The 14,354-nt window shown below is 50.6% G+C and overlaps 5 protein-coding genes across 5 annotated transcripts; 2 read left to right on the top strand and 3 right to left on the bottom strand.

Moving 5' to 3' along the window:
* Positions 1 to 74: 74 nt before the first annotated feature.
* ANOM_000353 (putative glycosyl hydrolase) lies at positions 75 to 1,341 on the top strand (the record flags this gene model as incomplete). Its single annotated transcript, XM_015545611.1, has 3 exons — positions 75 to 559; positions 617 to 870; positions 939 to 1,341. The coding sequence occupies exons 1-3, from the start codon at positions 92 to 94 to the stop codon at positions 1,339 to 1,341; spliced, it is 1,125 nt and encodes a 374-aa protein (XP_015412189.1). The 5' UTR covers positions 75 to 91.
* Positions 1,342 to 3,627: 2,286 nt separating this feature from the next.
* On the top strand, positions 3,628 to 5,236 carry ANOM_000352 (Zn(II)2Cys6 transcription factor domain-containing protein; the record flags this gene model as incomplete). The annotated part of the gene is made up of 3 exons (XM_015545610.1): positions 3,628 to 3,695; positions 3,746 to 3,829; positions 3,877 to 5,236. The coding sequence occupies 3 exons, from the start codon at positions 3,628 to 3,630 to the stop codon at positions 5,234 to 5,236; spliced, it is 1,512 nt and encodes a 503-aa protein (XP_015412190.1).
* A 57-nt stretch (positions 5,237 to 5,293) lies between these two features.
* ANOM_000351 (acyl--CoA ligase) lies at positions 5,294 to 7,148 on the bottom strand (the record flags this gene model as incomplete). Its single annotated transcript, XM_015545609.1, has 4 exons — positions 5,294 to 5,525; positions 5,589 to 5,692; positions 5,745 to 6,036; positions 6,094 to 7,148. 4 exons carry the CDS (start codon positions 7,146 to 7,148, stop codon positions 5,294 to 5,296), a joined length of 1,683 nt encoding a protein of 560 aa, XP_015412191.1.
* A 1,264-nt stretch (positions 7,149 to 8,412) lies between these two features.
* ANOM_000350 (putative MFS monocarboxylate transporter) lies at positions 8,413 to 11,796 on the bottom strand (the record flags this gene model as incomplete). The annotated part of the gene is made up of 4 exons (XM_015545608.1): positions 8,413 to 9,196; positions 10,345 to 11,222; positions 11,287 to 11,524; positions 11,591 to 11,796. The coding sequence occupies 4 exons, from the start codon at positions 11,794 to 11,796 to the stop codon at positions 8,413 to 8,415; spliced, it is 2,106 nt and encodes a 701-aa protein (XP_015412245.1).
* A 738-nt stretch (positions 11,797 to 12,534) lies between these two features.
* Positions 12,535 to 13,804, bottom strand: ANOM_000349 (uncharacterized protein; the record flags this gene model as incomplete). Its single annotated transcript, XM_015545607.1, has 4 exons — positions 12,535 to 12,985; positions 13,055 to 13,490; positions 13,551 to 13,587; positions 13,637 to 13,804. 4 exons carry the CDS (start codon positions 13,802 to 13,804, stop codon positions 12,535 to 12,537), a joined length of 1,092 nt encoding a protein of 363 aa, XP_015412197.1.
* Positions 13,805 to 14,354: the final 550 nt, after the last annotated feature.

Genomic DNA, 14,354 nt, shown 5'->3' with positions numbered 1-14,354 from the left:
GAAATTTTCCGGCGTTATAAGAAGCAGGGACACAGCCATGGCTGCTGACTGCTGACCTATCTCGTCCTGTCCTCCATATCTCAATTCGAAAATGTCGCCCTCATCCCGGTCGCTTTTGGCCCCCTTGCTTCTGGCGACATGCGTGTCCGCACAGAGCGCCGCCATCACCCGAGCAGAAACCGCTCTCACCACGCTGCAGACATGGTATAACGCATCCACAGGTATGTGGAATACTTGCGGGTGGTGGAACGGGGCCAATTGCATGACAGTGTTGGCGGACCTGGCGCTAGTCGATGACTCTGAGTCGGTCAACAACACTGTGAAAGAAGTCTTCGCAAACACCTTCAGCGTCGGGCCCGTGTCGAACCCGTATCCCGAGCGGAATAATGATTCATACTATTCCAGTGCCGTGAGCACAAAGCGGTCTGTAGACGCCACGCAATGGATTGATGGTTCCTACGATGACGATGCATGGTGGGGACTTGCGTGGATCGCTGCGTACGATGTGACAGGAAGCCAGAATTACTTGGATTTGGCCGCTGGGATTTTTGAGCATTTGGTACGGACTTCCTTCTTTTCTTTCGCTAAGAATGGTGGCTAACAATTGGCCGTTCAGAGTCAAGCTTGGCCATCGAAATGTGGAAATGGAGGAATCGACTCCGATTTTACACATGTTTACGTGAATGCCATTACAAACGAGCTTTTCTTCTCTCTCGCTGCGCATCTGGCCAACCGTGCCTCTGATCGCGATTACTACGTCGACTGGGCTCGACGACAATGGACGTGGTTCAAGGACAGCGGGATGATCAACGCAAACAACACCATCAACGATGGATTATCGAGCGATTGTAAGAACAACGGGGGAACAATGTAAGTGTTGACCATTCAACATTCCATGCACGCATTATGGGACCTGAAGACTAACAATGCCGGAACAGCTGGTCTTACAACCAAGCGGTCGTTCTAGGAGGTCTCGCCGAACTGGACCGAGCAGTCTCTAACGAATCATACGTGGGTGCCGCAGCAAAGCTTGCCAAAGCGTCAATCGCGTATCTGGCGGACGAGAACGACGTCATCCATGAGTCGTGTGAGCCAGACAGCTGTGACAGCAACGACACGCAGTTCAAGGGGATCTTCATCCGGAACTTGAAGCTGCTACACTCTGTCGCCCCGGACGATGCGTACGTCAAGGTAATCAACGCGTCTGCCACCAGCATCTGGCAAAACGATCGGAATGCGCAGAACCAGCTAGGTGTGGACTGGGCTGGCCCCGTCTCTCAGGTGGATGCTTCGACACATAGCTCTGCCATGGATGCGCTGGTTGCTGCGATTGGGATTTGATTTTAGAATTTTTCACTTGATTGAGTCAAGGCGTTCGGCACATAGATCGTTAGATTTGCATATCTGCTCTGGAAAGCAGGGTAAAACTCATTAGCTTCTTTACATAGTTTTTTACATCATATTGCATAGCGCAAATACCACAAAAATTCAAATGAGGAACAAAAGGAGAACAAAGCGCATTCTTGCTGTTTGACGGGTTTGTTCGTAGCACATGGATCGCACTAAACCATTTCAGGATCAGGCGGTGCTGAGGGCGGTGGAGACGTTCTGTCCGGCACTATTGAGGCATCGCAGGCACAGCAAGATGTATACTTGGCATGTCTGGGTAAATGCTCACCCTCTTGAACGCATTTCAACCCCGCCTTCAGTACTATATCTTTCTTGTCAATCTGCCCGAGATCCTCCACGATCCCGTCCCACTTAGCGTACGTCGCGATGGCACAGCCGCTCCGGGAATCCACCAATATGACCCACTCCGGAGATGGGATCAACGATCCACCAGCGAGTAGGCCAGTGATCTTCTCTCGTGTCCCAATGCGACAGCCCTTGGCCGACATTCTCTGTTGCAATATGCGCCCAATCAACTATGCGTAAGAGCCCATCACTATCTTCCGCAGTACGACATGTCCACGACGCGCTTGGCAACCCACGGCCGCTGCCGAGTGATTTCCCGTCAGGATAAGTAAGCTGTATAGGCGCGGCCCAATGGCAGAAGATCTGTTTGTACAGAGGACATTGCGTAAATTAGCCGACCGGGAATTAATCTGCATGGCCCAAACGCCACGCGTAGATTAAATACTATGGTCTTGAAGAAGATGCCGTGGCAGTTTCTATGGGCTTGGATGATGAAGCCTTGGAACCGGATCTCGCACATTCTAATGAGCATTTAGAAAATTGCAGTTCAATCTAACCCAACCGGTGCAGTGATTGCTTTTCGTATGCACCTTAGCGTCAAGTGGGATGCGCTTGAGCGTAGATAGTAAGTAACGCGAGACTAGCATGACGTACACAATGGGGGGAGGCTAAGAAGCCCACAAGTGATAAGCGTGATTTTCAACGCGCTCAATAGGCTCCCTTACATTCTCGGCGGCCACATAAACCGAAAACGCATATTGAAGAGCACACATGCTCTCCCTTGCAAACTCGTCGCCCCGCAGATATAGAGGGGATGATTGTAGCAGGTCAGCCTCCATTGCGTTGGGGAATGGATCCTCAAACGTTATCACAAGCCGTTCCGGTTAACGGTTTGAAGACATCTCGGACGCAAAACGTAGAGAAGATGTGCGAGGTGATTCTGTCAACTCGCTCATCCGGGGAGGGTAGTATGAGCCCTTTTGAAAAGGTGAGTTGACCGTCAAGTACGAGGACATTGACGGTGCGGGTACGCCTTATCGAACGTACTCAGACTCAGGAGCTGGGGTCACATCGTATAGCCAGCGGATATAGTCGTATATCCAGTATTGTTTAGATTATGTTTGAGTCAGTATTTGTTTGGATGATATGAGAACCACGGTTGCTCGTGGCTTTGAAACATGGATTCCTCGTCTTTCCACGTGGCCACCACCGAGTTACGTACAGTGCATACGGAGTTCTATCTGCAAAACTACGTAGATATTTATATAGCAATGAATAATCCATCTACTTCAATACTCTCGTCTTTCTGCTACCTGCGCTAATTTTCTTCCTCTTCAACGTAGATTACTGCAATGGGCTCACCTGGACATGATCTATTCTGACTCAGGATCACCTGATCACAATTGATATCACTTTTTTGAAAGGACAACGGAACTTGCTCATCTTCACCACCAAGCTCAATGCCGTTAGCCTGTCATGTTGTTTTGTCATTCCACTCTTGGCATGCTATATGCGTTCCCCACTTGCATACTGGTTGTAGACCTTGGCGCAGGCATAGCGTACTAGGACATAGTGCTGCGAGGTCAAGGAGCAAGGGCCCTCACGTTAGTATGCTCAAAAAGTTCTGACGAGTCTCACAAGACCCACAAACATGCTTGTTGCGAATTATTCAAGAAGAACCCCGTTTCGCTAGCGCGACAGAATATGATGGCGCCACGTAATTTGTGGGGACTTGGCTTGGAACGAACCACACGGAGAAGGCATGAGATCATCCACCCATGCATAAGCGAGGATTCTCTTCGGAACACTCGAGTCCAGGGAGGATGTGCTCAGCCCTAGCTGCAGTCGAGCTCAACTTAGGTAAAAGCTTAATAGATCTGCTGTATTTTACCCCCTTGACTCCCCCGCGCAGGATTGTGAGCTGGTGTGGAAATGACAGAAGATCCTCCACGACGCAGGAAACGCGGGAGGCGGTCGATGACGGGATGCCGCACCTGCCGGTAAGAAAACGACCGACGCATGGGTAAACCTCGGCTAATCTTGGGCACAGCGCGCGCCGCATCAAATGCGATGAAGCTCCCACCCAATGCAACAACTGCGCCGCCGCAGGACTGAAGTGCGAGGGTTATGACTTGTGCCGTTTGCCAGTCAAGAGGAAGAGCGCGCTGGGCCGCATTCCAGAAGTGGAGCTGTGCCTGGCCTGGGTGCCGACCGCGGACGAGAGACGGTGCTTCTCCTATTTCCAATATCGCTCCATCCCAAGCCTGGCCGGATTCTTCGATTCCCAGTTATGGCAGCAACTCGCTCGGCAGATGAGTCGCGCGACCCGGCCGTGTACCATGCCGCGAATGCGCTAAGCGCCCTCCACGAAGACTCCGAGACGACCAAGCTGTTGCTGGTAGGCGAAAACCTCCGGCGACCCCTACATCGGTTCGCGCTCGAACAGGCTAGCAGATCGTTTGCCCTCCTCAACCGACGATGTGCTTCTCAGGATCCCGAACGCCTCGAAATCGTACTGCTATGCTGTCTGCTCTTTATTCTCGCCGAGTTGCTATTGGGACAGTATACCAGAGCGCTGCAGCATTTGCAAGGTGGTCTCCGGATATTGAAGGAGGCACCGCACACCTCGAAACAGCGTATCCCCCATTGCGTTATCCAGGCATTTCGGCAGTTGGACGTCCAGTCTGCGCATTTCGGATCCGGCCCATTCTTATTTGCGAACGACGGCCTCAAGGAACTGTCCGACGCGGACTTCGTTCGCCCCCTCCACAATCTAGAAGAGGTACGGCGCAATATGAATTCCTTGCTACTTGCTGGTATCCATTTCCTCGCCAATCGCTGGCGGCTTTCCAGTGCCCAGGTCCAGGCCAATTACAGCAAGTTATGCCTCAGGCAGCAGCGGCTTCTGTCCCTATATACTCGTTTCCGCCACCAATTCGAGACATTCTACGATCGCTATTATCCTAGTTTGAGTTACAGGAGGCAGCAAAGCGCGGATATCGTTCGATTACAATATCGTAGTCAGCTCGTCGCGATCAAGACTTGTCTTATGAAGAAACCTGTGCCTAAGGACTTGATACCCGAATATGAGGCTCTCCTGTTAGCCCATGAGGCATACATGGCCAAGTTCCCGGAACGTCCGACGATTACCCTGGACTTAGGAATTATTCCAGGGCTTCATACGGTGGCTGTTAATTGCCCGCGATATTCCCTCAGACTCAGAGCAATCAAAGCCTTACTTGCCTGGCCCCATTATGAAGGTATCATCAGCTCGACCTTCGCCGCTTCGATAGCCATCGTGTCTCTAAAGGCGGAATTGGAGGCCACAAACCAGCATATATCCTCTATTATCGGTGAGCCAGAAGAGGAACTTGCTCGGTATCTATTTGACACGGTGACGTCTACACAGAATATCCCTAACTGGACAACTGTCCGCGCTTCTCGATTCTTGGAGCATTACAAGGAAACAAAACCATCGCCTACCCCTGAAAGTGAGCAGAAGTCCGAATCCAATCGACAGAAGAAACTAGTATATCGCTAGTCAAGTATGGACGTTGACAGCACATGTACTGAAAGTGCCATGCGTTGCGAAGTCTGTCTACAGTTTGGCCTGGATGCCTTTCTCCAGCTCTCTCTGAGCCTGCTCGCGGAGCGTCTTGCGTAAAATCTTCCCTGATGGATTTCTGGGAATGGCATCGACGCAGACTACCCCGCCAGTGATCCGTTTGATGGGCGACACCTTGCCATCGATGAACTGCACAATATCCTTGGCCGAAGCGGCTTGACCGGGCTTGAGCACAACGTAGGCGCGGGGCCGCTCATCGTTGTTGCTATGTTCACGTTAGCGTTTGCTGCAAAGACGGACATGCCATAGAGAAACAAGAAGGATGTACGTGGTAATTCCGATCACAGCGGCATCTGCGACGGCTGGGTGTTCCAGCAGTAAGGCCTCCAGCTCAGCGGGGGCAACCTGATTGCCCTTGACCTTGATCAACTCCTGTACCATAATTGTCAGCTAAATTTCTATACTGGTCACACACAGTGCCCACCTTCAGCCGATCTACAATGTGAAAATGGCCGTGGTCGTCAACGAAAGCAACATCGCCCGTCTTGAGCCACCCATCTTTCGTCTTCGTTGCTTTGGTGGCCTTCGGATTCTGCCAGTATCCCTTCATGACATTCTGTCCGCGCAACCACAACTCTCCGCGCTGGTTGCGTTCTGTGAGTTCAGTCACCCCGTCCTCCGCCATGATTTTCGCCTCGCAGCTGGCGTTTAGCTCCCCGACAGCAGCCGAGAAACCCTTCTTCCGGGGATCCCAATTCATGATCGAACAGGTGGTTCTGTTATAGACACTCATGAGCATCTCCAACTGTATCACAAACGACAGGAAGCCTTACTCAGTCATTCCATAACCTTGCCTGATATTCACCTTCCCCGGAGGCCACAGAGCCTGCACCTGCTCACAGACCTCTCTGCCCAACGGCGCGGCGCCACACCCTATATCCTCCACGCTACTCAGATCAAACTGCTTGACCGCCGGGTGTTTGGCCAAGGCCACCACGATCGGCGGCACGAGCACATAGTCTGTAATGCGGTATTTCTGCGTGTACTCGAGCATCTGGATGAAGTCGAATTTCGGCATGATATACACTGGCGTGTTCAGGGCCAACGTGGCGGCGATCATAATCATCTGAGCCATGGCATGGTACAACGGCAAGAAACATAGACAGCGTTTGCGAGCCTTCTTCTCCTCATAGTTCGGGTGAAGGTGTTCAATGTACGTGAACTGCAGCATGTTGGCGACGTAGTTCTTGTGGGTAATTTCCACGCCCTTGGGGTTTCCCGTCGTACCGCTCGAGTAGTTGAGCGCGAGCGTCCGATCTGCCAGCTCGGGTGTCCGCAGCTCGTCCCACGCAAATCCCGCGCCTTCTTCTGGCGTTGCTACCAGCTCCCCCCAGTACCGACACCCCTTTTCCCCGACCCCCTGTCCATCGTACAGCGTGTTGTCGAACACAAATACCCTGTCCCGGCTCATGCCAACTAGTCTAGCTGCCTCAAGCGCCGTGTCGAGGCTGGCTCGCGCGCAGATCAGATACGTCGCTCCGCTGTCCTTGAGCTGGTAGGCGAGCTCGCGCGGCACGAACATCGGGTTCGCGCCCGTGAAAATGCCCCCGGCCATGATGATGCCCATGAACACCACGGGGAAGAACAGGTCGTTGCCGGAGAACATCAGCACGCGGTCCCCCGGGCGCAGACCCGACTTTCGTAGTCCGGCCGCGAACCGCTGGCTCCAGAGCCGGAAGTCATGGGTCGTGAAATAGTGCGTGTCGGCGCGTTCGGCGTCCAGGAAACATCTATCGGTCTTGGATAGGGGTGCGGTGGGGGAGGTCAGTAGCTGTGATGCTAGGTGGGCGTTGGGGACATCGATCCGCCAGCGGGATTTGTACGGCATGGTTAGTGTAATATTGTATGGCAGGGATAGGGGATGGATGTACTCCGTATGGAGAAAAGAGGTACCTTTGGGCGAAGGTAGTGGTTTAAATATGTGTCCCCTCCCAGGGGTCTCGCTGTCTTTCTTTGTCTTCCTACAGGGATCTGGCGTTGCTCCAATGCCGATGGCTGCCTATATTATACCCTCTTAAGTATTACTTGGTGATTTACAACGCGACTATTACAGGGGGGCCACGATCTGTACCGAGAAGCTCAGATTTGAGTAGTTGGTAGACAATTTAACCCAACAGTCATGATGTTGGTCGTGAGGCTGAATTCAGCAAACGCTGAATGTCGACGCCAACGGAATACAACTCAGCCTCGCCAGAAGCTGGAAGATGAGCAGTGTGCCAAGATGCCAGCCCCAATAAATATCGATCTCTTTGTTCTCTTATGCAGGGATGCCGACCTCGTTGGCATAAGCACTAGTCCTCTCTAGTGATATGGCTCCAACGCCGTCTAGCCGTCTCTTTTGTTAAAATATCGCGAGCTAGCAGTATTGTTACGTAGTTGACCGGCCTTCTACCCTGAAAAGTAGATCTCTTTTGCCAACCAATACTGGCTAATCGAATACAAAAACCCAGGAAAATGCGTTAGAACGTTAATTAGATCTCAAATAAAATTTTCCGTGGGAACAGGGTCGATCGGTCCAAAAATAACCCTATTGAGGGGTAAGGACTAGGATTGCTAATAGGACATCTTGGCAGATCGCATGCTGTTCTATCTTCCCCATCGCATATAGCCTTCGCCAGGCTCGTTTTCCAATACAAGGCTGTACTACCGCTGGAGAGAAACACTAAAAACCTGATCGGAAACAAGTGAACTGTTGGAAATACTGAAAGTATTGAACAAGCCGCGAGAACATTTAGGGATATGGTACGAGCTGTTAAACAGTTATACTAGATATTTATTTAGGTATTAACAATGCTAATAAATAATTATTATTACTATTATCTTTTTTTGAATATCTGCCCGCACCCCAACGACATAAGTCTCGGGCAAAAGACTACATGGTGGCATTAGTATTTGTGGCTTCGAGTACCTCCCATGAAGTTAGGCGCTTAGAGTCTCAGGTATAGTATGGAAGATCAAGGAAAACGTTAACAAGGACGTATACTTGCGGCTCCATGTAGTTCATAGTGAATTAGGTGTTGTAACAGTGACTCAGATACAGCCAATGTTTCATAAATTTTACCATAGCCTTTAATATACATCAATCTTGAGCACTAACCCCCAATGATTCCAGCAGATATGATGGTATCCACCCCTGGAAAATATATGCCAGCTTGATCTTTGAAGAAACAGTTTCCATCTTGTCCACCATCAAACGAGGATGTCAAATTGGCCGAATAAGTTACACCTTTGCAATCATCCTTGTTGGAGTCAAGGCAGGTGTTGATGCATTCCTGTATAGAGTACACAGTCGCGCGACCAATATCACTGACTTTCCCCTTGCCATTCATGGCTTGAATGCCCCTGGGCCAATCAACACCACACAAAACCGTAAACGCAGAGCCCGTTGACCCTGTAACTATAGTTTGATTGATTCCTGGGCACGGGTTAGCGGCTATGCCACTTGTGCCAGATGTAACCGGAGCAGAAGAAGTTGCCGAAGCCGTTATCGATCGCTCAGAGTGAGTAGCAGATGTAACTGGATCGGATGAAGTTGTGTAAACTGTCGTCGACGCGGGTGACGGTGGGCTGTTGCTCTTTTTCGCTGCGATTGAGCCACCCACTCCTCCACCAATAGCGCCACCAATAATGAACGCTGTGGTTAACGCGAATAATATCCAGAAACCGGTTCTTGGTAGGCCGCAAATTCTACGCTGCGGACTCTGCTTTTCCGGAAGATGCTCGATCGTATACGGAGTGTTTGCTGCGCTATTGTGCGCAATCTCCGGAGGTACATACTGGAGACCGGCGGCGTCTCCATTATATTCCAGGCCTTGGAATCGCGCGACTTCAAGCCTTCGGCACTGTGCCTTCTCTCCATGGACCCCGCCCGTCTTGCTGTCCGTGACCGTATGTCACCCTAGAAACCGGTCGGTTTATTCCGTCAAGGCCGCTTGTATGAAGGCTAAAGGGTTGATGCCCTCCAGAAACAACAACATCCAAAACGAGGATTCCTCAATTTATCCTGGCGGAGTTGATTATGAAGATCCACCTCAGACTGTCGGGATTCAAAACCCCGGAGGTGGGTTTGGACCAAAAGCTATATGAATCCACTCTCTGGGTAACACAGCGACCTGAGCGCTACACTCGATTTGTAGACGCTTGTGCTTCTCCAAGTTAAAACTGTGTGGTCAAGAAATAGCTAATTCATGCGAGTCGGGGGCGGGGACGTGGTGGATGAGAATGACCCAGGGGCGAGCGAGGATGAATAACAGGACAGATTCATGGCTTACAATTGCAGGGAACAAGATGGCTATAAGGAGAATCCGGCCCCTGCATCTCAGGGAAATGAGGTGTTTGGCGCGAGACACCGCTGGTCCAAACTGACTAGGGTTTCCTCCAATCCGCCAGCCTTATTAGGGCAAACCCCTGCCCGGCGATACGCCCGGTGGTTCACCAATGCACTTCGCCATCGTCCAGTCGGCAAGCTGCATGATTAGTTTGTCGGAACAGATGCAATGTAACATTAGCATAATTTCTCTGGCAAGGCAGTTTTCGACCCCGGAATAAGTAGTAACAAGTGATAAGCTTAAAAATAGAGTGAGCGATTCCAAGCGTAGGTTAAAAATAATGGTTACGAATTCCACAACTAGATATTAGAAATTGTAGGTCTATGGTAGTATATATCATACATACTGTCTGCAAAGTAGTCATCTAACTATAAACGCCAGGTCCGTCCAGCACATAATTACTTGAGAGAGTACCCATAGGTTCATTGATAGTAAAGCTACTATACACGTAATACAGCAGTTGAGGATATTAAATTGTCATTAGAAATTCGTATATATTTCTCTAACAACCCGATTAAAAATAGATATCGGCGTCTTGTTGTATGTACATACGACATGATAAATTATGGTTCATGAGCGAAGTGATAAAACGTAGTCTCACAAGGGCTTAGAGGCCAGCAGACCATCGCCAGTGACTTTTATTCTGGCCCGTCCCCATTTCAGTGCTTGGCCTCTCGATCTTTATTACGATCGTACCTGAATGCAACAATAGTCGGCCACAACTGTAACAGCACAGCCCCCACCATCAAACTCCCGGCAAACACCTGGGACCGAACAAAGTTCTTGTGCTCAAGATCGACCAATGCGCCCGCAATGGGTGCCCCGGCCAACGATCCGAAGGAACTGATTCCCCACATCATGCCCATGCGAGTGCCTAGGTAGTTCTTGTCCGGGGTGAAAACGGGGTGCGCGACGATGGCGGTCGGTGCGGTGACCAGGACCCCACTCAAGAAACCCCAGTAACAGGCCCAGACAATGAATCCCGCCGTATTGCTCGTTGCAATCCAGGTGTACATGGCAATTGCCGATGCAGTGGTGCACGAAATCAGGACAAATGCTGTGTTGACACGAGAGCCCAACAGATAAGGGACGGTTCGTCCGAATGCCGAGGCTCCATTGATGATGGACACAAGGTAGAAAGACAGGTTCGTTTCCGTGTTCAGTTTCACCCGTGCGTAGGTGGCAACGTAGAAAATCGGAACGTAGTAAGCGAGCATCACGCAGGTGAGGGATACCGATAGGAGCATGAATGTTGGCTGTTTCAAAGCTTTCCACTCAACTAGACTTCGCGCACGGGTTTTCTTTCGCGGATGGCGACACAGGATCAAGCACGCGATAATGGCCATGAATAGATTGATAAACCCAATGCAGCGGACTGCCCAAGGGAATCCAATGATAGGTTGCAGGCGACGAAACATAATTGGGAAGATGACGCTGCCAACGCTCGACCCGATGGATGCACAGCCGACTGCCACGGCTCGTTTCGTTGTAAATGAGGAGGATAACACCACCATGGCGGGGATGTACGAGATTCCTCCACCTAATCCCGTACAGAAGGCTTGTGATAAGAGTACCTGTGGACTAGGATTAGATTTCATGCGATGTATACGGGTGCATGTACTGCAGATAGGGTCGTACCTGATAGTACTCGGTCGCCAGACTTGTCATCATCATGCCAAATACGATGAGAAAACTGCCAGACAAAATTAGTATACGCAGATATCCGGCGTCGACCATTGGCCCCGTGACCATTCCCACCATGGGGATCAGAGTGGCTTGGATGCTACCGATCCATGAGATCGCCGAGGAGGATTGGTCGCGCAGCAGTACGGTTCGATAATACTCCTGAAACGCACCAAATGTGGTGATTAACCCCCTTCATCAGTCGGTCAGTATACCTATCCGACTGTGTTGAACCTCGACATTATTGGCTAAAGCATACCAGGTATTCACGAAAACACAGAACGCCGCGGCTACATTGAGCCACGAATTCACACCTCCGTTGGGAGGTGGCTTTTCTTGTTCTGCACTGTCGCGGGCGGATACATCCTCGGGCGCTTGTTCGGTCTGTTGCTGGCGTTGATCGGGATACTGGCCGTGATCATCGTTTCGGGAGGTTTGCCCGGACAATTTCTCTTGCATTCCCATGTCTGTCACTGGGCATACTTGGGGAAATTTCCGAGAACCAAGAAAAAGTTGTCGGACATTCACATTTATGTAATTATTGGCGGGAATGATTCCGTGTCCCCGCAGCGGAGGTTCCCGACTGTCATTGCTTCCCCGTGGGGTCTTTTCGTGGTCTTTGTTTCTGTGCATTTACCGAATTTTGTCGCCGGCGCTCATCCTTCGGCACGCTTTATCCGAGAGCTCTTATGCTTGCACGTGGGGCCAGGTGACTAAACGCTTTTCCGTCCCTTTGTTCATCTCGCAGCCACACCAAGGTTCCATTGTATTGTCTCTGCCACTGGACCTTCAATCCAAGTCCTATAACATCTCTCGCTATCGTCCCAATCACGACGAGTGTGTCCACCAAACGATCCAATGAACAACCAAACAGACCGAAACGGTGAGCTCTGATGTGACCAACTCTGCTCATGACGCCATACGCCAACACGCTGGACTTCCTCTGCATACCCTGTTTTCGAGACCATTGAAAGAGATGCTGACACTCTTGGCGCAACGATCACGCTCTTCCGGGGAAATTCGGGTGGTCTTAAGTTTGAGTGAGATTGCGTCTTGGCATTGACTGGTCTGATTCGAAATACTAGAAGACGACGTGTATCACTGGCCCTGTTTCACATCATTATGATTGTCAACACTGGGTGTGATCGCAATTTGACTATCACACAGCAGGACGCCGAAGTAGAGACAGACTTTAGTCTTCCATTATGGTCCCAAACACGGCGCTGCAGGCGAGGGTGCTTTAATATGCTGAAGCTCAACCTTGATCTCTTCCAAAACTCGAATCTCCCGTGCTGCGTTGGCACCATCCTCTCGTCTCACACCCATGGTGACATCGCTATGGGTTTGATTTCCAGCGCCAGGCTGCACACTCCATGGGCCCAGGATCTCATTGTATTTGGATGCCCGGACCCAGCCTCTTTTGCTTGAACGGCGAGGCCGAGGAGTCAAACTCGAAAATCCGAAGCCTCGAGCGAAACTTCGACTCAGGGCAATCTTTAGAATCACGCGCATGGTGGGAAGACACGTACAGACAATGCCGAGGGAAACTTCGATAATGGACCATATGAATCCGCGCCCATAGTAATATGTTACATCCCAATTGCCGATGACGAGCACTGATGAAAAGAGTCGCACGAGGGCTGCACCGCAATCACTAACGAAAATGACATGTTAGCCACATCTAGTCCTCAATTAGGCTCTCATGGGGCGGAAGGGCCCCTACATCAGGCCAAGAACGAAGATGAGCGTCAGAGCAATCTTCTGTGAGGTCGGAAGCTGCAGCTTCCACATGTTCGGGATGGGCATGAGCCACACTGCCAGGTCGGTGATGATGTTCACAATGGCATATCCGATGGCAAAATCCCTAAATGAAATGCATTGCCCCTGGCCGGTCCAGAACCCACTGATTGGTATGCAGTTGAAGATGGCTAGGAAGATCGTGATGATGGTCCACACACTGATAATTGCACCGACAGCATACACGATTCTGAGGAACTGAGATGATATGAAGATTCGGCGATATAGCAGTAAAAGCGACAACTTCACGGTTGGCGGGCCGAGAATATAGAAAATCTGGAAGTAGTACAACAGTTGGAGAAACACGGGGATATTGTCTTCTGAAACTACCTCTCGGTGCCTTCCAAGTCCATATTCCCTGCCTAGATGACATCGATGATTGTGAGTAACAATACCAATTGTTGTGACAGAGGATCCCATACATGCAATGAAGAAGCCGTACAACGCCCAGTCAAGCAGCTGGCCAATGTCAGCCAGTATCCCAAGCAAAGGCAGAGTTTGTATTTACCAGTGCGACACAGATTGCCCAGTCATCAGCGGCCAGAGGTAAGTTCTTCAGCCTTCTTGCGGCAAATCTCGCAATGACCGCGAGAGTCGCCAGTCCGATGAATGTACTGTTAACAACCCAAAGCAACACGCCCCGGTCCTCATAAACTGAAGCGTTGTCAGCCTGCATTTTGACAATGAAACGACCGAGGATCTTCCTCTAACTGGAGGTCCCCGACGATCTTTTGTTGGGTCAAGAAGCCGTTGGCAGAGAGGAAAATCACTTTCGCTCATTGCATGATCTTATCCAATTTCGCGGTACGGCACAAATTTTCTATCAGTTCATAATAGCGTTAGATTCTTTGCACAGGCACCGAGATAGTGTGATGCATTAGCATATTCCTGGCCGAAGTTCAATGCCCACAGCTTGCCCGTTGATTGGAGTGAAAGGGCGCTAGCAAGAAACTACCCGGTGGATCCTGATCGTTCGGCTGCTTCACGTTGCGCTATGTAGATGGTCTGCATGGATAGGGCAGAGATCCTGATCCTGTGCCAAGACGATCAACCGGCCTTGAGGCTGTTGATGGTATCGAAGATCGGTGTGCGATTAGCTAACTTAAACAGTACCCACCGACTACCTTTGGGAGATATCGGCCCAACGTGAATACGAATGAAGTAACGCTGTCCCACTGCGGAATGGCGATAAGAGGACGATGTAACGTGACGTTATAAATAAAATA

Source organism: Aspergillus nomiae (assembly GCF_001204775.2).
Source record: "Aspergillus nomiae NRRL 13137 chromosome Unknown contig00004, whole genome shotgun sequence".
Lineage (NCBI taxonomy): Eukaryota > Fungi > Ascomycota > Eurotiomycetes > Eurotiales > Aspergillaceae > Aspergillus > Aspergillus nomiae.
The sequence above is the reverse complement of the archived record's forward strand: the minus strand, read 5'-3'. Positions and strand labels throughout refer to the sequence as shown.